Genomic DNA, 24,240 nt, shown 5'->3' with positions numbered 1-24,240 from the left:
ACTGAAAGTCTGAAACTCACCCTTTGCACTTTCATGTGACTTCTAAATGCTGCATTTTTTTCCATAATTATCTAATCTTTTCTCATTTAAGTAACACCTTATCTACAGATTATTCCATATAATCCGTCTTTTACTGCAGTTTTTTTTTTTTTTTTATCATTGGTCGTTCACTAACTATTTTTGTGGTTTATTGACTCTTAAACTGTTGCAGTTTTCTTTACTGATAAGCTCTTTTGATTGATTGACTGTGGAGGCGATTCACGAACACACTCTTATATGCAGACATATCTTTGTGTGTATGTAATGGTCTCTTTTCTTTCCCATTTAGTGTCTATAAGCCTCCATGCAAATAGAACTTGTCTGACTGATGGATTGAAAAGAAGCTGGAACAGGAACGGCACTTAGTGTTTGCACATGTAAATTATAGAGCCATGTCAAGGTCCCTCTCAGGGCTTTCTCCGCCTTTTTCATGCTTTTCCGCACTTACTGAGAGTAATTGAACATTAAAAGGTTAATAACCAGCCCCGTGCCTGAGGCTGTAAATGGGAAAACCGAGGAGATTGAGTTTAAAAGGACTAAAATGCATTTTAAATCTCATAAACTCTGGAGGGGCTATACCCTCTAGGGAATGAAAGAAAAAGCTTTATTATTTTGCAGTGAATGTTGTGTCTTTCAGGGTTTTTTCATTCAGAATTGAATGGCGAAATGGAACCAAGATGCAAAGAGACGAAGCTCAAGTTCAACTTTTCTGCTATCATTGTATCAGAGCGCCTCATTAGCCTTGGAGTGTATTCTGGTGCGATTGAAGCAACTGGATCTTTAAAAAAAAAAAAATCAGCATTACATGATTTAGTCCATTTAATTTTCTGAAGATGACCATGAAGTTGCAAAGCTTTGTATTTCAATAAAGCGCTCTTACAAAAAAAAAAAAAAAAGAATAATTATTTATCACAAATTGGACCTTGTATACGCTCTGCATACACTCAAGTCACAAACAGACTTGTTATTTGGTTTAATTACAAAGATAATGATTTATGTAAGAGAAAAACTTTAAATATGTAATTGTTTTCACACATGTCCGTTAATGAAAATGGAGAAATGTGTACTTTAAGTAGACACACCAAACTTCAAATTGATTGTATAATTTGTCCTTAGTGAACTTAGTGAATTATACCAATCATTGGAAAATCGCCCAACAGATTTTAAAGACACCGTTCTGATTTGATGTACTAAAACCATTTACGGCGGTTTCTAGCTTTAAAGCTCAAAGGACGCCTCGGGCAGCTGGTCAGTCAATCACAGGGTGGAGACACACTACAATTCATGCTCGTATTCACATCTTGTCATCAAAGCAAACCATCATCTCTCGTCTCGAATGTGGCGAAACACAAATGCAAGCACAAGGAAAACATGCAACCTCCACCTTTGAAAGCAAACGCCTGCCTGACAAGTGATGTGCAGCAGTCAGAGTGGGCTCTGATGGATGCACTTAGCAGTCTCAGATAAGTGCTTCATGCCTTAAACCATTCATCTCGCAGGAAAGAGGGAGAAAAACCTGGATCCATCCAAGCTTTGTGGGGATTTTTCAATCTTCATTTTTAGCTTGCTGTCCTAATTATGACGCCCCACTTGGCTCAGGTCAAGCTGGTAAAGAAAAGTAATTATATTCCTATTAATCAATAGAAGAGAAGGCAATTTCACATCAGACTAGGAAATGATGTGTGGATTTTAAATTTGATTCTCTGTTTAAATCAACATCTTAATTCAAATTTTAGCTGGACTTTTAATCGACTATTTTGCACTTAATTTATTTCATGTCTTGTCTATGTTGATTCCAATTTACTATTGTTGTCTGGAAGTGTTGCTGCTGCTTGCATGTTTTGATGAGCTGCTGGACATTTGGCTTTTCCTTTGCGGCTCAATAAAGTGCTGTCTAGATTTCTAGATGTAAATCTATGAACTTACATTTATAAGTCAGCGCGAGACCTCAGTACAATGCCATGTGTTAAAATGTTTCAGAACAGGGGGCAAAAAAAGGCTACTGCACCATTTCCCTCTCTTTACAAGAATGAAAAACTTAAAAAGACAATATATTAAATATGTATACCAAAAAATCCTAACAGCGGAAGAAGGGTGGCATGCTGGCATCCTCAACTGGCCAGTTGTCCCCGTTTGTCGCATTCCCAAACAAGAAGCAGAGAGAAAGAAGCTGTCTGATGTGCAACCCATCTAGTTAATTTACTTGGGATTTACAGTGTAACCCTGCAGGCTATTCTTTTGAACTCCATCCTCATGCAGCCTTGTCTGGAGTTAAGGAGTGTGGTGGGAGTCGATCGCACGGAGCACCATATCTTTAATGATGCACATGTGGCCTACGGCGGGCAGTTTTGCATTGCTTAAAGAAACTGTCACTTTCATAAAATGCACTGGTTGACCTGTTTATGTCTGGAGATGCAAAGTCATTAATCTTTTTGATTCAAATGTAGCCGTTTTCAGTGCGTTTCTGGCAATTTTGGTCCAATCCGGCTTATTTCATGACTTTGAGCAATGATGATTTCCACCAGTTGGCATTCTGCCTGTATCCTGAATTGACCCACAACAAGACATTCGCTCATGAGGACGAGTGGAAATACAATCACGCACCAGCCACTGCATTTAGGTATGCTTAGAAATGGGTCACAGCAGTGTGTCTGGCAATTCCTCCCTAATAGCTACACATTAGAAAATATGTCTACCCTAGCAATCATACTTAGTATGATGACTGTCATTCAACATCAACATAACAAAAGGCAGGAAGCAAGTTAAGGTTTCAATCAGCAGGATGTAAAAATTCTCCATTACATTCATGCATTTTGAAGTACTTTCACACAAAGCTCGCAGTCACACTTCAAGAGCAAGTTTACCTGCAGGAAAAAAGAGAATAGCTCACCTGTGGAAGTCCTCTGTTGGTGAAATCTGAAATTTCCTTTTGTTTGTATGCTGTGTGCGCGTGTGTGTGTGTGTGTGTGTGTGTGTGTGTGCAGTCAAAGCAGCATCGAGACTTTCAAGAGAAATTTTTAAAGAGACACTAAAGGAGTGCAGCAGGTTCCTCCTAGTCTAAGGTATAGAAACCTAAGCAAGCTAAGCCTGCTCATGCACAGTGCGACGACTGATGTGCACACAGGGCTGGGGATTTCAGATGACAGGTCAGTGCCTCCGCTCAGGCGTGGGTGTGGTGTTCTCTCAGTTAAAGAGTAATAGATTAGCAGACTTTCGCCCATTTATAGCATCATGACATCATACGGTGAAACGGAGACCTTCGCCTTTGCAAAACAGCTCAAGTCAACTGCGTCCACTTCAGCGCAATACTTCCATAAACGTGGATGTGGTTGCATTGAAAGTGCATTATTTGCAGATGTCAGGATAGGTTTTGGGTGCACAATAATAAAGACGATGCTGTATTGCATTGAAATGCATTTCGCCTGTGACCTGTCCGTTCGCTCCGCTGCTCTGCTTAAACACAGTGCAGTAAAATGTCTAACAGCTGAGATGCAGATCTTAAGTTGCCAGTTGTTGCTTTCTCTTCTTCTTCTTTTTTTTTTTTCTTTTTTCTTTTTTCCAGGCAATTCACTTTGGAAGTTGCAGAGACCGACCGCAGAGCTACTCAGTGTTTAATTGGCCGGGCTTAAAAGGTGTCCTGCACAAAGCCGCGGAGAGCACAGCGGGTGTCTGCGTCTCAGGAGTAAGAGCTAAGTTTAGCAAATCCTCTCAGTGTGTTTCTCAATGACAGCACATGTTGGACAGTCTGCAGGGGAAACTCACGAATGCATAACCTCACATGCGAGCGCGCCGCCGGCACACAGGTACGGCGATCGGCACATGGCGTGCAGCCACACATGTTCGCACATGCAGAGCTCGGAAATACATGCAAACTGTAAACTCATTCTATAAAATAGCGGGTGGGCTTTGTGTATGAGTTTGGAACACAGTGCACAAACTGAGAAGACATCAGAGATCTAATTACAACTTTTCAGCCGAGCAGAATTCTTTCTTAAAAAAACTCTCATATGCATATTTGCACAGCTGTGAGCCCAACTTTGCAGATAATGAGTCCTTCTTGGAGAATGGTTATCTCTAATGTAGTCAGAGGTAAGAGGCCTGAAGCTGGCGTGGAGTCAGTGGATTGCCAAAGATAATTCATGCAAAAACTTTTTGTCTTTTTTTTTTTTTTAATCCACAATTTTGAGGAGAGCTACAGATACTTCAAATTTGCTGCCAGTCGTGGTGCCGCCAACTTGTGTCGTAGAGGTGAAACAGATGTAGAAAACAGAGGCCATTCCATTTGAGAGACGATTACACCTGACAGCATTTTACATAACTTTGAGTTGTTTGACATGTGAGTGGCTCTAGCAGACTCAGACAGCAGCAAGACGTCTTCCTGCAGATGTAACGGTTCACAAGACGACATAAAATATAGACATAATTCTGTTACTAACCAACATTACTGGATACTTACAATTACAAGGTGAAACTCCTGGTTTTTTTTACATGAAACATGTCAGAGTTACGGAGCTGCTGTGACTGTGGGGGATCTCAGATTGCAGGATTCGTGGTTCGATTTCAGTCTAAGGACGTCGTAGTGTTCCACATGAGTGATCTTCAAAGTGTGTGGCGGGGGAAGCGTGGGGAGATGGGGGAATCGTGATACAAAAGAAAGAAGTGAGAGGTTCATCTAGTAATAGTTGCCTTTACTGAATACAGTGGAAGTGAAGTTGAGACAGATTTAAACAAGTTGGAGACTACAAAGTCTCATTTGTCATATTAAAAGAGATTAAAAGCATTTAACTGGCAATGGGCTGAGAATGTCTGTGTATGTGAATGTGTAAAGCTGTAGAAAGAAGCGGGCTTGGTAAAACGCACAGTTCAAGTGAAGTCTGTATTCCCTGTTACTGAGGTGCCAAGTACTATATTCTAGCTAAAACATGTGTACTTTCTCTTTCTCCAAACTGGCTCAATGCTTGTTTTAACGATTGAGAGTTAAGAGTGAAAAGATGAAAGCGGCTGATTGTAAGTTTTCCCAACACACAACCACAAAATGCTTCAAGGTGTGTATCAGCCAATAACGTAAGAACCGACAGTTCTGTAAAAAATATAGAGACACAATTGACAGAGCTGCATTACATGAATGTTCAAGACCTACTTTTAATAAGCAAACTGCACAAAACCTGCAGAGAAGGCTTTTATTTTCAAGAAACGCAGCCCTATTTATACATTTTCACAAAATTGGCAACACAGACTACATCTATGAAATATCCCATTAGATTATTGGCATAATGTTATTACGATGATGGCTCAAACATCCTTTTACGTTATTGGCAAATTAATTCATTATTGGCTTTTTCACAACTGAAATGACTAAAATTAGAACAGTATTGGCAGGTATTGCATTATTGACTGATATTACACTGGTGGTTCTTATAAGGTGCTTTAAGAAAGTCATTTTTACTTGAGTGCATTGCAGAACTTGTACTTTCTGTTAGGATTAGCAGGAGACTGATGGTGTGTTGTTGCAATGGTAATCCTGAACAAGTTCATTTCACCAAACTTTTTTCTGAAATCCCGAGGAATGTGAGCGCTCTCTCCATCTACTTCATATTTTCTTCAATCCAGTCAAGAAAGTTTCCAATTTTGGTCTGAACCGAGTGACTCTGCTGGCAGTTGTTCGTGTCGACGGAACTCTCCAAGGCGAGCAGCTGCCAGCCGGCGCCCGAGTCTTCCCGAGTCTCCTCGTGACCCGGCGAGCGTCTCCCCGAGGAGAGAATCCGAGGTGGCAGGACTGTGATCCCTGGAAGAACAGCGGGACAGAGGCCCGGAGGACTGGCCGGCTCGCTCAGGACACACAGCGCAGTGTCACCGATCTCTCTGGTCCGCGCTCCACTTCGAGCAAATTCTCTCTCGCACTGAGCGACGTCGGTCAGCTGGACGGCTCTGGTCTCGCTCAGTGCAGCGTAGTGGCTCAGGTGCCTGTGATCACCCGGTGAAGTCCACCTGGCGGTGAACGCCTCCTGCGCCGTCACCTCCCCTCCCTGCACTTTGGGCAGACACACTGGCAGCACGCGTTGGCTGATCTTGGCCTTGTCTTTCAGTTTGAGCACAGCGACATCTGAGTCTGCCGCCGAGTAAAAACGCGGATGGATTATAACGTCTGAAACCTGTTGGGGCAGAAAGAGAGAAAAAGTGAAGGAAAGTGGAAGCACCTGAGGAAAAAAAAAGACTGATGCTCCTCCTGAATGTGCCAAGTTCTGTTGGTTTTGGAATATATATCAGACCAGATTATATGCATCAAGATGCGCACGTATTTCAAGTCCAAGTCAAATATATTCGTATCCTATTCAGGCATACAGTGCACATCTGAACGCCAGAGGATTTCATCTTGTACCATTTACAAACATATACTTATCCAGAGGATTACGCTTATTTAAAGAACACTCTTTCCTTAAGACTTTATCACTGCTGTCAGGTTGATTTTTTTTCTTTTTTTAGGTATGAGAAACTTTTGGTTTTAGCTGAAAGATGAATAATCAACTATAGCTGTGTTGTCCATGATAGCTCAGGCATCATATAGAGCTAAATATGATGTCCAAAGGGCCAACTTAGTAAAATAATTGCTCATTAACCTGAAAATAGCAGCTGACCTGTTTTCTCTCTGTTTCAGTACAAAATATAATGAAAAATCAGAATTAATTCAAATATTGTTTCAGCAGCAATGAACAAATTGATCCTTTGAGAAAGAAAAGTGCAACCTTAACATTATGAAATTTTTAACAATGCTTGGCAGGAAAAAAAGCCATGTCCTCTGTTTTCTGTGGATTTTCTCACACTGAATGAAACATGCAAACATGTGGCATACAACAAATGACCTAACCCCGCCCTTAAATCTGCAGAAAGATCTCAAACCCTGTTTTGCAGGAGTTTTTCTTTTCAAATGAATGTAGGCAGAAGCCTGTTACGTCACCCTCACAGAAGGGCTTTGATTGCTGAAGCTTCTTTGTAAGCGATATTATTGCTCGCTTTCACGGATGCATCTCTGATCTCTCAGTGTTTTGTTATTTCTGCTTCTCTTACTAGAATGAGAACTAATCTTTCATTGACTAATTAATCCTGTCTGCTTTCTGATTTTTACGCTTTGCAAGGTCATCCCAGGTCCGGGTTTGGCCTGCAGGATGCATGTTTGATACCTGTTATCTACATCAAAGTTTGGTTCAGAGCAGGGTTTTTCAAACACATTTTAGTTCAGGGACCACATACAGCCTAATTTCAACGCGCCTGGGCTGCACCGGTACAATATTAACCCTGAAATGTAAACTTTGAAGTTTTTCTTTGCTGTGGCACACAGGGAAATGTCCATATTTCTACAAAACCAAACAATTACTGCCGAAAATGACTATAGGCATTTTTAATCTTACCTTTTGGTGCAAAACACTGTGGAATATTCCAAAAGGAAACTTCTATATCTGTTGTATTGTACATATTTTTACAAACTCACTCTGACAATATGGTATTGAGGCTAATGCTAGTTAGCTAGCTTTCCTGACAGCTTCACTGAAATCTCAGCTCCAGTCTCAGAGTTGTGTTGTGTTCTTTAATCTTAAGAAATGTCCTTATGTTAGTTTTAAATTGAACCTGGATTAGACTGTAACACTGCAGTTAGGTTACACTTAAGAAGTTGGTCATTGAAGCCCAGCCTGTTGTGTAGCGTGTGGTTTGACACACGCTACACAACACGTAGAGAGTTAAAGTCAAACAACAACACAAATCAGAACCTGCAGCTGGACACCTGAAAGCTCTCCTCTCAGCAGTCTGATCCAGCGCCAGCGGTGTTTTCTGGTGAGTGTTGTACCCTGAGGTGGTAATTCCTGGATGTCTGGTACTGCGTGCCTGGGACGACCTTCACGTGCGCGGGGTGGAGGGGCCTCTGGCCGTCCGGGCCCACCACGCAGCGGGCGGCCACCAGGACCCTGCGCTGAGCCACCAGGGCCCCGCTGCAGACCAGGTGCCAGAATGACGACTCCTCTGAGGCCCCCTGCTGGCCCAAAGCGCTCCTCCGCTGGGCTCTGCGGGAGCTCACGGTGTGATCAGGAGCTGAGCGGATATAGATGGTCACATGCCACGGCCACTGAGCGTCTGGAAGGTCGCGTCTTCTCAAAGGGTCCATTTGGCCGCACGCTGTGGAGAAACACATCAAGAGAAAAACATGCAAGGAAAAGTGAATCTTCATCATATTCTTCTCAGTAAGAAGTTTTAATCTTAAGGTATATTTGAAATGAAACATGTTAAACATGAATTAGCTGAATTAACACCGATATAAAAGACTGAACACGAGTCGAATGCAACACAATGCATTTCTTTTTTTGAGAACTGACAAACACATTAGATTCATTATAAACTTGCTGTCTCCAAATTCAAGGATTTTCGGTGACACTCAGCAGCTAACGATGTGTTAACATACACTAATGCAGATCTTTTCTCATAATAATATCACAAAATCAAAGTTACAAAGAAAAACTCTTGTCAAAGTGAAAATAGAGGAGAAAAGTGACCCAACTGGTCATTTCTCAATTTACATGCTTTGTTTTCTTTTAATGTAAAGTTTTGTTTGTTTGTTTTTCTGGTGTAGAATGAGTCCATGCTGTTCAGCTTATGAGAGATGCTCTTCATGTGTAAAAATTAGTCCAATACTACCAGAGTTCACCATAAAGGCTGTGTTCGAGAGAGTTTCTACCAGGTTTTTATTTATCGATTATTTTTGCATGACCGCAGATACGGAAGGTGAGAATTCACTGACCATTTACCTTCCAAAGAGCACATGGTGTCAACTACCCTTGTTGATGTGGGATCGCTGTCTTGTTTTTTTTAATGTGAAAGTTGATCTTGTTTTTTGGTGCTCAGTACACTTGCAAACAGTGTCTGTGTGAACTCTGCAGGGAGATTGCTCCGAACAGCTTGATGAACAAACCGCAGACCTTCTGTGGACGTATATGCATGATGAAATCTCTCTGTATCTTCCTGTAACAATCTGCCAATCTTTCCAAAAAAAAAAAAAAACCCCAAAAAACTCAAGCATGAAAAAGTGCATTTTTGTCCATTTTCAGAAAAGCCTCACCCAATTGGTTTACAAACAGGAAAAAATATATGCATGAATTACATTACAAAGCTTTGTTTTCTGTGATGTGGAAGTTTAAAGCACATGTGTAGATGATTAACTGTGGTGTAATACTGTTCATTTTGCAGTTTTCTATTCAAATTTCAGGGTTGTAATGTTGTGTAAAAGTGCAGGTCAGTTATTTGTGAACTTCATAATAATATACACTCACTGTGTTCCACCTTACGCTTAATTCTTGATCACATTAATTGTGCGTTCTTTGTTGGGCTGCAGAATAACACTGAAGCCTATAAGATGTCTTCCTGACTCCTTAACTTTAATGGATAATTGGCGCGTTCACCTTCCCTCCAGAAAAGCTTCACATGATACTGCATGGATCCTCTCTGAAAGTACTCCATGTGCCACTGCTGATGGTCTCACCCGGCGAGCAGGAAACATGCCGGCCACTCCACCGGCCGGTCTTCAGACAGGTACGGCGAGAGTTTCCCGTGTGGCGGTAGAGAGGCAAGGCGCACCTGTACTCGATGCTGGTGTGGACTGGGTGAAAGCCTCGAGGAAGGGCGGTGTATCTAGAAAAAAGAGAAGAGTGTTTGGTAAGAATGCTTTCAGTGGGAAAGAGAAGTGGCATCTTATATCTTATCTGGCAAAAATGAGTTCTCGGAGTGCAATTTCCAGAGAACTCGAGCATATCTCAGCATATAGAATAAATGTACTTCTTGATATCTTGTTAAATTACAATATCTGAGGTGGATAGTGAAGATACAGATACTCTGAGTTTTGCTCAAGGGTTCAAAATATTCATCATACATTTAATTAAATTGAGTGAAAATTGATGAATTGTATTAGAAATTCAAAGAGGACTCTCAGCATGGTGGTATACGTGAAGAAAAAAATTACTGAAAACATAAACACAGTGCAGCATGTGCTAAGCATGTATTCGAAACTACAGAAAGGTTTCGTCTTTTTATGGTAACATTTTGAAAACGATGTCCATTTACACTGAAATGACAAAACGCTGAAAATAATGTAGTTAGCAGGCCAGGCCATGAGCTGGCACTGCTAAAGTGGAGTAGTGGGATTAAAGAGACTTTCAAATGGACAGAAGACCAAGTTGGATAATGATTACGAGTGACTTTCAACGAATCCCAGGAGAACATGGACCGACAGTCACGACACTCTGGAGGCCACCGTTGTCCATCTTAGAAGAACTGTTTACTACGAGCATGGTGCACACAGCAGGGCGCACCTCGGCTGTATGCAGAGCGTGGCAGCATTTCAGGACAGTTGCATTCTCTTCCTGTTTGCATGGAGTTGGAGCATTTACGAAAACTTCCACCATAGGAGTCCATTTCAAAAGTTTGCATTTTCAGTTGGTCCAAGTGCCGTTGTGGTGTAAACTGATACCCATCAACCCAAAGAAAGTTTAGCAGTTTCATTTGTAAACTTTGTCTTATAAACAAGTGCTTGGACGTTTTTCTTTTAAAGCTAGGGTAGACGATGTTGTCCAAAAGCACTTTTTGTCATACTGAGTGAAATGCTCCTTGCCCCCTGGGAGAAGTCAATACATTACGTGGACGGAAAAAGATGCGGAAAAAATCTGACAACTGTAGCGGCCAAAAGACAGTAAAAACTCCGACCAATCGTAAGGCGGGGACCGCTCTTAAGAAACCAATCAAATCCCTTCGCTGTTCTACCAGCCCCCTGCGCGTACATTTCAATGGCGTGCACTGGCCCTGGTTCAGAGCGCGCGAGCGTTGCCAAGGCGCTCTCGGCTCGTGTGAAAAATAGAACGAAGCGGAGCGGGTGCGCTGCGCTCCTATGCGCGTTGTGTGTGGGCAGTCAGAAAGGTTAACATTAGAGGCGATCACAAACTCCGTGCGCGCGGCGCTTCCGCGTCCAGTGTGTTCGCTCCCAACGGGAGCTCCTCCAATGGGGTGGGAGTTGGACAGAGCCTTGGGGAGATGCTACATTCGTGCTACATGCTAGTTTTCCAAGATCGCCGACCCTAGCTTTAAGCCAGGAAACTATAACATAATGTCGCTATGCCACAATGTCCCATTTTACCTTTCAAAACTACTACTATACCTTTTCTGAAGGCATATTTAAAATTAGTCATACTGGATATCATCAAATACGATGTCCAAACACAATGACATTCATGTTATTATGAACAGTTTGAAACAGAAGTGTAATCCATCTTCAAAATCCTCATACATTCTACAAATCCTTACTAGATACACCTACTTCAGCATCACTTATTAGTTTTCAGCTCACATGAGAAAAGTGGAAAAAAAATGTGGCCTCCAGCCTGATAAAGGGTTAAATCTATCGTTTTTATTCAAGTCAACATGCCACATGACCACCTTCACCTATACGTAGAATAATGCTGTGTTTAGGGCTTCATTATGCACCATGGGGCCTCATTTAGAAGAAAATGCCGTGCAATTACATGCACAACGGAGCTAACAGCCAAAGCAGTTAGCTCAGCCCTAAACTGTTGCTTGTGCCAGCGTCAAGACGAGTTTCAGTTGAGAAAAGAGACCTCTGATCTACCGCATAGGCCCTGCTGCGATGGTAATTGACAGTCAGCGTCTGACCTAGGGCTGCGCCTGGCCAAATGGAGACCCTAAGTAAGTGGAAATTATGTTCCCTCTTAAGGCATAATTGCTGCACATTTCATCATAAAATAAGGGCTGTAGTGTGGCATAAGGCACTGTAATGAGTATTGGGAATGAGAGGTAAGGAAACGATAACAAAAACAGATTTTTTGAATCCAGAGTAAAAAAAAAAAAAAAAAAAAAAAAAAAAAAATCAAGGAAACTGTAGTTCTGTGCTTTTCCCTGATGCTATAATGTTCTGGTCTTGTTCCACACTTCCTGTTAGTGCTGAACTTATGGAAATTAGCCTCGTGCTACATCAGACTTGTTCACAGCAACCCTGTGCAACCTTCATGGCATTGTTCATCAGCATGCACTGTCCTATCTGAATGTCCTGTTTACACGACAACATTCCGAGTAAAAAAATGTCATTTTGAAAATGAAAATAGTAGAAACGGTACATGCAGTTTGCATGTTGGGCCACTAGTGGGTGCTGTTTGTTTTTTGTAATGACTCCACACATGCATGCAGAGAACAACACGCTACAAACATTAGCAACGTCGAGGACACATTTGCATGGATTGCTATTCTGAGGATTCCCTCAGCTATAAAACTACCAAGTTCCAGCAGAATAAGGACTGCAAGTCATGACACTCTGCAGGTTGTTGTTGACCATCTACTCATGCAAGCGCAAAAGAACAGAAATGGCATCAGAGCACTACAAGCACTGTTGTCATATAAAGAGACACCCAAAGCGGAATGGAACTTTAGCATTTTCACTTGATGTGAACTTGTGTAAACTTACTTCAGCCTCGTATCCGCCTCTGAATACCCTTGATTGCTTTCAGCTGTACTTTGTGTGCCTTCTGAAGGTTTCACTATACTGCTTTTTTGCGTTTTGGGCCAGTTTTTTTTTTTTTTTTTTTTTTTGGAACGCTCGTTAACAACCTGAGCTTCACAAGAAGATGGGCTTAACGGTCAAAATATACACATCAAAGGTTTGTGCAAATTGTCCTGTTCTTATCTAATAACGGCAGGATAAGAGTGAGCTTTGCTCCAGAGGATTCACTTTTACCCGGCAGTTCGGTCTTCTCTCTGTTTCCTTTGCTTTTGCGACACCTCCGCTCTCACATCTTGCCACATTATATCTCACTGTGAGAAAGCGTCCTCCTCGGTGCCTCTGTTCTTTGTGTGTTACTGTGTCCTTCACCAGCTCTCCTCAGCGGCGGCCGGAGCAGACTGTGCTGCACCACAGCCAATGAAGGGCAAGACAAAAGAGGGGAACAAGGGGACAGAATATAAATCTGATATAAATAAAGTGAAATGGAAGAGCAGGTAGTCTTTCACAAGCAGGGCAAGCAGCTCTATCGGTGCAAACTGAAGAGGAGGATCCTTGCTAAGTTCACCACAACAACCCTCAGCCATGTTCAAGCAGGTAATAGTCGATAGAGAGTGGTAGAGCAATTAAAATCGTGCATGTGGACAAAGTGTAAGATCAGAGCTGTGGGCGGCACAGATACGAGTAGCACAATCATGTGAGCAGTGATTAGACATGCATGGAGAACTTTCACCAAGGCCCTGGGCTAATAGCCAACCCAACGAGTGCGAGCCAACAGGAAAACTGCATCGTTTTCAGCATTTCTGCCATTTCAGTGTTAACTGACGTTTTCAAAACGTTGCCGTGTAAACGCGAAACTTTTCTGAAACTTCTCTGCATTTTCACTTGAGATGTTGTCATGTTTAATGGGGTGTAATATTCAGAAGAACATGGTAATTAACATAAAATGTGAGTATTACTGTGAGTACTGTTGCTCTTTGTGATGTAGATTTTGCCTGCAGTTGCAATGGCTCTTAGTTCGGAGGTGGTAGTAATTTTCCTTCACTTGGGGCCTTCATTTGTCCAGGATTCTGATTCCGGTGCCTCTCACAGGCACCATCAAAGATAATGTGGCAGCTTGAAATGTGCGCAGCTTTTTCTCATGCTTTCAAGCCACTCATTGTCATCTAGATGAGGTATTACAAAGCAGTACATGAACTACGCCAATTTTCAACATTACGAAAATCTTTATCTCCACAGTTCCCATTCTATAAGAGTAACTTGTATGATGGGAACAAACATCACTAGAACCAACACAAGGAGGCAATGTATGCAAGTACACATATCAGAGGGTCTTGAAATATACCTTCCCAGAAGATGTGGCTTCACAACACTTTGTCGCACAAGTTCAGACACTTTGGGTTCTCTGCAAGCTGTGGGGGGAAAATCAAGCATGTGATGAAGAAAACACAAGAATGCTCTGTGTCTGCTTCCAGGAAACAGCTGTTTCTGTGACATGAATGATTTTAAGCAGAAGGGCAAGACAACTGCAGTAAACATGAATGGTTTAAATGCATATATTTGTTACAAGCATGCTTTATGAAGAAAAAAAAAACATTAAAACCATATAAGACTATTTTGATTAAGTGCTTCGAATAAACTACTTCTTTTAAAGACACAAAACAATCTTGGACAAAGCTGAAATAAATTGAAAAAAAGCTACTTCTTGTGTGTTAAAGTATGTGTCCCAACACTCTTTAAAAGAAAAAAAAAAAGAGCTACCTCTTACACACTCGGGTGGCCTGCTACTCCAAGAGCCGCTAGCAAGGCAGGTGCTCTGGTGGCTTCCGCTCAAAATGTAGGAGTTCTTACAGAAAAACTTGATCGTCTCTCTGTTTCCAGCTGTGTCCCATGCAGACGTGTGGAAGCCATGCAGCAGTTTAGGTGGAGGAGCACACCGGACAGGGCTTGTTTGGACTGTATGTGAGGTAAGATAGGAAGAAAATAACAGAAAATTCCTGATGTGACTTTTATTTATGTACACATCAGAAGCCTCCTGCTGATAAAGTACCTTTCACACATGAGGGGATTGTGCCGCTCCATGTGCCATTAGGCAGACAGCTCCTCTGCTGGACGCCGGTCAGTATGAAAGGTGGAAGGCACTGATAGTTTACAAACACCAGCTCCTTCTCTGGTCCATATACGGGCTCCAAATAGCCATTTGTTGGTCTTTCTGGGAGCGCACAGGCTGTGGTCTTCAAGGTAGAAACTGTGCAGAAAATTGTGAAATTTCTCTTCAGAGAAACACTTGCCAATGCATCCCTGGAGACAATAATTCCACTGTTTTAAGACACAGGCACTGTTGAAATGAGGGCTAGAGAGATGAATATGCTGATGATGTTTGAAAGTTAGCTGGATGGACAGGATTAAAAATGCACAGTTAGAGGTTCAGTATTTTTAGAGATGATTAAGATCGCCTAGACTTATATATTGTATTTTATGTCACTCATTTTAGCCTTACTGCAATCTAAATCTACATTTCCTCTCTGTAAAGTAAGAAAGCTCCAGAACAATATAACGGGTGGTGTTAATATTTCAGAGTTACCTGCATAAATGTGGGAGGAAAGCAAAGCAAACGTTTAACATAGTGAAATGAGTAGTGACCCGAGGACACTGCTCTGAGGGACCCCGAAGAGGAAATATTTACTGAAACATACCAGAGAAGTGCCCTGAGACAGTAGAACAGGCAGAGCAACACTCATTAATCCTGTACTGCTCTGATATGTTCAGGTTAGGAGGTGTTGCCCACTGAGGTAAAGGACTGAATAAATGCAATGCAGGCTGGATGTGTGATTTGCTACACAGGGGGGTAAATAAGGAGGAGCAGAGCAGGTGTGATAAATTTGTGTCATTGACTGTCTCACATCGCTGCACATTGCATGCAGCTGCACAGACACAGAGGAGTCAAACTAAAAAGGTCTGGGAGCTGCATGCAAATAGTGACACTGTGCTGCGGCGTCTATAAAGGGGGCAGCAGAGTGTCGCCTGTATTATGAATCTACCGTATCTGATGCAGATATTAAATTTCATGAGTATCTAGACTGATTGAAATGTTGTTATTCTTTGTGTGCCTTTACAAATCGCAAAAGCTGAGTCGTTTGCCAGTTGGCAAAAAAAGAACAACGTCACAGAATGCTCCGGTCAGCCAGTGGATTATTTCCCTTTTATGGGAGTCTTTACACCGAGGCAATTAGACTGCACTCTACTGTTGAGTATCTCTCTTGGCTATTTTGTTCATCTTGTATATCAACATATGTACTTATGTTTCCTGGGTGCAACGGGGGATTTACTCCCCTTCTGGTGGACCATCCCTCCGTCTGTCTAATTATTTTTACTGCAAGGAGGGATCAACTCCATCTCGTCTGCATAGTGTGCACAACTTCACCGGCAGTCCAAATCATGTCTAAAATGTTTAATAAGATATCAGTGAAGCAGGACTGTCACCTCTCAGGCATTGAGAGCAAAACTCCCATAATTAAGTCAGAACTTATACTCACTGTGCAGGAAATCTGTTACTAATAAATAAATAAATGTTGCATTTTTTTCTGATGGAGTGTGACTGTTTTCACACTGTGTGTATATATATAATGCACGAGTCCTGTTCACATCACAAAAACTAATTATACCTGCCTGAACTCTCCTGAAATGTGACAACAAATCCATCAAAGTTATTGTAGCCGTCCGAAGAGAAGAGAATGTGCAAGACGCTTCCGGAACTTCTGATGGGAGGAGGTGGCCGATCCCCACAAAATCGACCAATCACAGGGGAGCTCGAGTCGTCGCCGTCTCGCACCTCGACATAGTCGTGACGGCAGCTGTGGTCAGCCTCCAGACTGAGCAGTGAAAACCTGCAGGCGACAGAGGCGCTCAGTTTCCTAAACACATTCCTACCTCTTTTCTTGTGTGAAGTAATGTTTGGTTCTGTCCACCCCTCTACTCTGTTATATCCATTCTATCCATAGAGCTAGAAATGAGTAACAGGTTTAACAGAAAGGTGTCAGACAAAGCCTGTTTTGGTTGAATCCTGAAGTGCACAGAGTATGTATTTTTTTCAACAACTGGTTGCTATACTCATCGTATTTCACCAGCAAGGACGTCGCTACTGTTTGATCTTCTCTCAACAAAATCGCTGTTAGCATTTGCTGCATCTGCTGGCAATTTTTGCACCACTTTAATATGTGCCCTATGTCATGATCTGTAACTAAAATATACAAGTTACAAGTTTGTAGCACCTAACAGAAACAATAATCTATAGATCTGTAAAACAACAATAACAAAAATCAACCATTTAAAAAAGGTAAAATCCCACTTAGACCTATTATCTGTATTTTAGTATATAAAATGTTCCTTCATTAAAGTGTATTGTAATCGTTATGTTAACAATCTATCTTGGAGAATTTATGGAAATAATGATTACTTTGTGCACATCAGCTTTAAAACTCTTATTGCAACACAAACACTGTGACACAAAATCAATTTGAAATATGAAAAAATGTCCAAAATGATCGCAAAAAGTTCGATCACATGCAATTTTCAGGCCACGAGTCATAATAGGGTCATATTGTTTTTGCGAATAAGACATTGAACTGTTGCTCTTTGGCGGTTTTTAGCTCTAAATTCTAAATTGGCGTGTGCCCTAGATCAGTTTTATACTGAACTAAGGCACACTTTTACACAACATGGATTAAATAATAATGGCGTAAATTTGTGGAATAAATCTAATTATCCTTCTACATAAACCAGTTAGTTCTCAAAACTACAGTATCATATAAATCTAAAGTCAGAATAAAAACACAGGACCAAAAAAAAAATCGCTAGAAACACCCGAGTGCTAAAACACTACAATGAACTCAACATATTGAAAGAATAAAATAAGACTGACTGCATGTGTGTTACAAATGATTCCTCACATTAGACTGCATGATCTCAGGCAGATGACTGTCGGTGATGCTCCACTGAATCGGTGTTTTAACTGGAAAATACTTTCAGCTGCAGCTCTTTTATCAGTGCTACACACACTATATGCATTGTCTTTGTTATATCTTTTGAAGGCCAGCAGATCTTTTATTAACACATTTTCACTTCAGATCAGATTGATCCACGGCGAGCTTCATAAATAAGAGTGAAGCCTTTTTCTGTTTGGAGACGCGGCTCCGATCGTATAAAAGGCCATTTGCATTGTGGCCTTGGAGAATCCACCTACCTGAGCTCGATGGTGCTTTCTCTTCCCGCTCGCACTGTCCATTCACAGCGGGCATTTGTTGGGTAACCCTCCAGGGCTATGTGACCCTGAGCTCGCTGAATGACACCTCCACATGCTGCACAGGGAGGAGAATTGTAATTACTTTCACTTAGCAAACGCACATTCCCATCAAATGTGTGTTTATCACAGTGGCACCGGACATTAGGGACTGTTGTGTTATGTGACACGCTGTGTGTGAGGGCAGCTAATGTCCCCCAAAATTATGAGATGATAGGATCCGAGCAGCCACTTCAGTGACCGCGGTTATTAACGTCCTGCTGGCGTTCACGCTGCTGTGTGTCCCTCACAGGACAAGAAACACCCGAACACTCAGAGCACATCCGACCGATTCAGCAGTCTGCTGTCCAAATGAGGGTTTTACAAATATTTCATGACAATCGATAATTAGTTATTTGTTTTACCACCACCACCCAAACACCCCCCCCACCCAAAAAAAAAAAGGCAAACTTGCCTAATATCATTACTTAGTGAGTTAGTAAATTAGTAAGTTCATTTGATTGTCAGTTAACTAGTGAGGTAAATAGATAATTGCTACAAAATGTAAATATAAGGCTCACTTTTATAGACAAAGGGGGGGAAAAAAGAAAAAATCTCATATATTTGGACTAGTTAGTTAGTTACATGTAAAGACACCGATACATTTAACTACTTGAAAATTGAACAACTTTTATTTCCACAAAAATTGATATATATAATTTTTATCACAGCAGAACAGGTGAGGACACTGGGATCAGGAAACAAGATGCAGGTTGATTTGCTCGACCGCTGTCTGTAGATGGGGAGGTAGATAGATACAGTCTCTGTATACCTTTTCTCAAGTGTGCGATCATATTCAGTGTGCATCCTGGTTCTTCAACATGCTGTTCTCTGAGCACATCTTTGTGAAGTATGAATGCCTGGCTAAAAGCATCGTCCAAATGGATCTGTGGATGTATGGATTTATAGAGAAGAGAGGCTGGACAATGACTGCGAGTTAAAAGAAAATGTAAAATACTATGCGAGTGAATAGGAGGAGTGGCACTCCTGAGCGAACCTGTTTATTTCCAATGATAAAAGCTAAAGGTGCAGTGAGCTTAACCAGCACATGTTTGCTTTAAAGGTTTTGTGCTGGGAAAACACAAAGAGTGTATTCTCAGAAGACATAATATATTGTGCAGAAGTTTTAGATTGCTGTAATATCAGGCTCGCTGCATCTGATTGGCTCCAAGTTTATTCTGCAGCAGAGGAAAACAAACCTGAACATACAGCCAGTGTTTATTAAGAAGAACCTGCAGCGTGGAGGGAGAACAAGGGCTCCCTGATCCAAACGTAATCAAGCCGGCGTGCGTTTACATGAAGAGACAGAAAGATCTGAACCAGACATCTACAGAAGATCTGTGCTGAGATATTTTAAAACAACCTTTAAGTTCATGAGCTGTGTACTGAGAACAACTGATGCTGCTTTGAAGGTCACACTCATACGAATTCAGGTTTCAATTTGCATTACAAAAAAAAATAAAAAATACAAACACCTCATCTTTAAAATCACTCTTGCAGCTCTTCGTGTTCGCACCAGCCCACATTTGCACAGTGCGGTGTATATAAAAATGACAAGATTCATTTTTTTAAAACCAAATTCAACTGGTGACTGTGGCTGGTGCAGCTGCAGCGTGACTCAAACCAGTAAAAAGCACTGTCGCCATCAAGTGGTCATATGGAGTATTACATATGAAAATGTAATTATATATTCTTCTCATTTATTACAGAGCTCGTTCATACTCGGTTTAATGAGATTTTACATGAAATCACACAATGAGTAAATGATGGAAATATTAATACATTTTAAAGCAGGGGTGTTAAACACATGGGCAGCGAGTCAAAAATGGTCAGCTAGGGTCCAACAGGAAAAAAAAGATGATGACTTATTAAGGCATGAAAATGACAAATCACATATATTTTAACTTTTTTAAGAAAATTCAATGCTTTCTGAACTATGATTGTACTTGTTTTACTGAGAGTAGCAGACGTAACACAGTTTAACATTCAAACTCGAGCTGCAAATTGCCAAAAGTTGAACTGAAAGTATATTTTATGAGAATTTAATGGCATTCATTTTCACTGCCATAAAGGAACAGATTTGGAGTTGATATTTAGAGGTTATTATCATCCTCTCACACTCTTCAAATCAAACCAGGCAGGTTTGACACTTCCGTTTTAAAGACTTTTTAATAGAATTTAATGCATTAAATCAGGGTTGTTGAAGCCTATGGGGGGAAACAAAAAACCTGCAAGAAGCTTAAATCTACCAAACCACCAATCAAATTGTAAAAATTTGAAAGAAAACAGATTTTTAAAAAGTTTATTCAGCATGGCAGACAATTTACAACACTGAGACCTGAACTGCGATATCAGTGATGCTGCCTTGAAGGATAGTTGTCTAAATGCTAGCAGACTAGCCTCAAAGCCCTGCTGTCAGGGTGAGTTTGCTGAAACATGCAGAACATAAAGGTTTTTTTGGGACATTTTGCAACAGACATTTTCATTCTAATTTTGGCTTTACACTGACACTGCAGTAATTTTCCAAATTGTTTTGGTTTTGTGAAAGTAAAGATATTTCCATCATGTATATTATGCACCACAACAAAGAAAGACTTGAAAGTTTAACCTGAAAGGTTATTGTGCCTCTATTTTACCTGTCTGGCCCACTCAAGATGAAATGTTAATGTATGCGCCAGCTGAATTAAAATGAGTTTGACACCGCTATTAAGCTGTTTTATAGTCTCCAATACTGCTGATGTTAGGCCCCGAGAAATTACTGTATTTAAATTATTTTATATATCTATTATTGAGATGCAAAATGTCAATAGAACCTGGAGAAAATGCGATGCAGGTGTTTAAACTTACAGCCAGATATTAAAAAAATATTTCAGCATAATCTCTACTTGCAGAGATGCAAGCGTTTGTTTCCTTACAACAGTTAAGTAGATTATTTAGATAAACTGGTTTGTTCCTTGTTTATCCTGGATGAGGACGATTCAGTCGCAGAATAAATTTACAATTCAAGAAAAGTCAAGTTACATAAATGCTGGCTGAATGCTGGAACTTCATGGTTCCACTCCACAAATACATACATACAGTATTAGATCGACATTTATTACACTGTGAAGCCCACACCGTAACCAGTGTAAATGTATAGCAATGCATTTTTTTTAATTCTTTGAAAATGAAGAATATTTTTTTGTTCCCTCATGAAGTTTAGAGCATTGCACCTCGTCTGTTTGATACAGGGTCAGGTTTGTTTTCTCTTACTCACTCCTGCAGTCTCCTCCACTCCAGCCTTGTCGACACTCAGTGCAAAACTTTCCATTCACAAAGAAGTCGTCATTGGCTTTCCACGTACCGTTGTGGCACGTTTTACAATTCTCAAACAGACTGCAGCCTACAAGGAGAGCAAAAAGAAAAATCAGTCATAAATGCAAACACCTTCCGGCTGGGTTTATTTGCTGACGACACCATCAGAACAGGCCTTAAATCAGTTCAGCCTAGAGAGAAGAAATCAAAGAACTGATGCAGTATTCCGAAGACCGAAGCAGCATAATCACTTCCTGGACGACAAACATCTCCGCCCAGGTGAAAAATGTCCAGCAGAAACTGTATATCACACTTCAAATAAACTTATCTGTAGTAAGGAACACGACCGTCTCTGGATTGAGCAGTGAGCAAAAGCCTGGAAGGAAAAGAAACATAAAAAAAAACAACAACAAATGAAGTAATACCTGGGTGATAGATGCAGGGGTCACACTCATCCAGAGCGTTCCGGCAGCAGGGAACGGTGTAGCCCACTCTGGAGCCCTCTGAGGGGCAGCGGCACTGGATCAGCTGGTACTCACAGCAGGGGCGACACATGACGTTCCACTTGGAGCTCGGGCACTTGTCTCCTGTCACAGATGAAGGAAGCAAGACGAGAGGACCTGCACTCAAATTTAATCCCCGTCAGTGAAAGAATCCTCTCAACGTCTGACTGCGGCTCGAGGGAGAAGGGGAGGCTGAGGGTCTCTCTGAGGATGGAGAGACGGACGACATGCAGGAAACACAGAGGGTCTCCAGTGGGAAGCAAACCCCTCAGGTGAAAATGCAGAAGAAGGAAACAGCAGGTCTGAGATGTGCAATTTTGGTTTGGAGAAGCTGCAATAACAATTAGATTTGGCTTGTTAAAGAGCAGTGTGGCAGTGTCTCCTACCTTAAACCTAAACAACTGTAATGCACATTTAGAGCAGCTTCACGTCTATCTTAATAATACAGACAGAAACACTTCACAGCTAATGTAATGCAAGGTAATGTAATGGATGATTTTGTGCTGCTATCATTTCATGTCATATCATTTTTTTTTAATCAGTTCTGCACTCTCAAACATGTTAGAATATATTGAAATGGCATCCAAGGGTGTTATTCTACCTTGACTTTTACATATTTTGATGTTCGAAACACACAAAAGTTGGATTTGTTTATCTATTTTTGACTATTTCTATAAGTTCCCTATCAAGGGGTTAAGTGAAACACACACTGAGACAAGTTTCAGACATGCAGCAGAAATGACTCATCCTCACAAAATAACTCCACAGTTAGTCAGCACCGAAGTCTGGGGGACTGATCTCTTTTTCTCTTTGCAAAATGTTATCAAATCTTTCAAATGTTAAGTAGCAAAAACCACTTGTAAAAAAGATATGCGCAGTTTGAAAAGTATAAAAAACCAAAAACATTTGACTCACCATGTGTCCACCCTTTGGCACAGAGGCAAAGACTGAGCAGTAGATACAAAACTGTGGAGTCCAGAATATTTCTTGTGAGCAAATTGATCATGTTAGTTGGTAAACTCACAGCATGAAGCCTCCGATGACAGCCAAAGAAAGAAAGTTTTGTGCGATCTGTTTAAAAAGTAACAAAGCCCTGGAGGCAGAGTCTTTCCATGTAACCTGGACAGAGCAGATTAACCCATTCCTTCCTCGGAGCTTGTTTTTGCTATGAAATTGGCTCTTTCAGTCATTAGTGGGGCTGAAAGTGGCTCCTCTTCCTCTCCTTGTCAGTTCAGAGTGAGAGCAGAGCGCCAAACTGCAACAAGGGGGGGAAGAAAACTGGCAAGAGGAGAGAGCATTCGAGGAAAATAGACATGATAATGAGAAAAACAGTGACGAAGAAAGTCCAGAGGAGGGGGAAAAAAGAAAAAAGAAAACACCCATCTGTGTGAGGTTTCAAGTGAAGATGGAATAATCTCCTGCAGGTTACACATTCACACGGAGTGCTCTTTGTAAATACTTCAAAGTCATGTGGGAAAACCACAGCCATCAAGTCTGAGGAGACAGACGGCAGATGTCCTCTCTGATGGCGCCATGAAAGCTCCGTGGAGTCAAGTCTTTACACATCCTCCATCCAGTTTCCATTACCTCCAGCTTTTAGCGTGATGTTTCCGCGCTTCGCGTATCTGTTGTCATCTTCTCCTTGACAGCAGGAGGCAAACACACCATCTGAAGCCACAGCGCAGTTCACAATGTTTGTAGTTTGTAAATAATGACTGCTGTAACTTCTGACATCAACACCAAATCACGCTGAAATGACTAAAGAAAATGGATTTCTTGTTCTTCACCACAGTCATGGTAATTTCTGTTTTTTTTAAAGAACTTATCTTCTCATTCTAGAGAGACAATGTACTTCGTTTTATTTCTGTGATTCAAATGAAGTATTATCTCATTATTAGTCTTAAGAATTAGTAATTTCTAAGCTATATTATTAATAAAAATGTAATTTTTTTTTAGCTATTTCAGTATTTAAGTGAAAGTCTGAGCACATCGGCAGTCTCAAGTGGCCACAACATCTAAAAATTAGGAGACTGAAAACATAAAACTATATCAAAAACAAAACAATGCCATTCACAATTCATGGTGAAATAAATAAATAAAAACTACACAGAGATGAAAATCCTGCAGTGGTGCCTCCTATCTGGAGGCATCACGGTCGTAATTAAGTCTCCCATCAGTGATGTGCCAACTGCATTCTGATCGGCGCCTGGAGCCGACTGACGACTGACCACTTGTGATATTTGCACCCTTTGAATTGTCAATCAGCAGTGCAGACCCGTCCTCGTCCTGTCATGTTGAACCGAACGCAGCCACACTCCAGAGAGGAGGGGATTATGGATCCACATGGCGGCACAGTTATCAAACTTTCATTGGTGTCACAAGGCCAGACGCAGCGTCGGAATGGGTTTTGGACATCAGAGACCAGTGTTTTTTGGTTCATGCAATTACCCACAGAGCTCTCACTGCTATTTTTAGCGTTGCTGCAGCTCGGCGGACAGAATTTAAACCGTGCTCCAGTAACTACCACC

At 41.2% G+C, this 24,240-nt stretch overlaps 1 protein-coding gene across 1 annotated transcript; it reads right to left on the bottom strand.

Annotated features, from left to right (window-relative positions):
• Positions 1–4,858: 4,858 nt before the first annotated feature.
• Positions 4,859–22,924, bottom strand: pamr1a (peptidase domain containing associated with muscle regeneration 1a). Its single transcript, XM_030097356.1, has 11 exons — positions 22,628–22,924; positions 21,635–21,796; positions 21,172–21,297; positions 17,820–17,934; positions 16,247–16,464; positions 14,628–14,825; positions 14,339–14,533; positions 13,923–13,989; positions 9,563–9,711; positions 7,880–8,205; positions 4,859–6,191 (listed from the first exon to the last, which is right to left on the bottom strand). Exons 1-11 carry the CDS (start codon positions 22,716–22,718, stop codon positions 5,625–5,627), a joined length of 2,214 nt encoding a protein of 737 aa, XP_029953216.1. The 5' UTR covers positions 22,719–22,924; the 3' UTR covers positions 4,859–5,624.
• Between the last annotated feature and the right edge of the window lie 1,316 nt (positions 22,925–24,240).

The sequence above is a fragment of the Salarias fasciatus genome, chromosome 1 (genome assembly GCF_902148845.1).
Source record: "Salarias fasciatus chromosome 1, fSalaFa1.1, whole genome shotgun sequence".
Classification (NCBI taxonomy): Eukaryota; Metazoa; Chordata; class Actinopteri; order Blenniiformes; family Blenniidae; genus Salarias; species Salarias fasciatus.
Note: the sequence above shows the minus strand (reverse complement) of the source record. Positions and strands in the feature narration are given on the sequence as shown.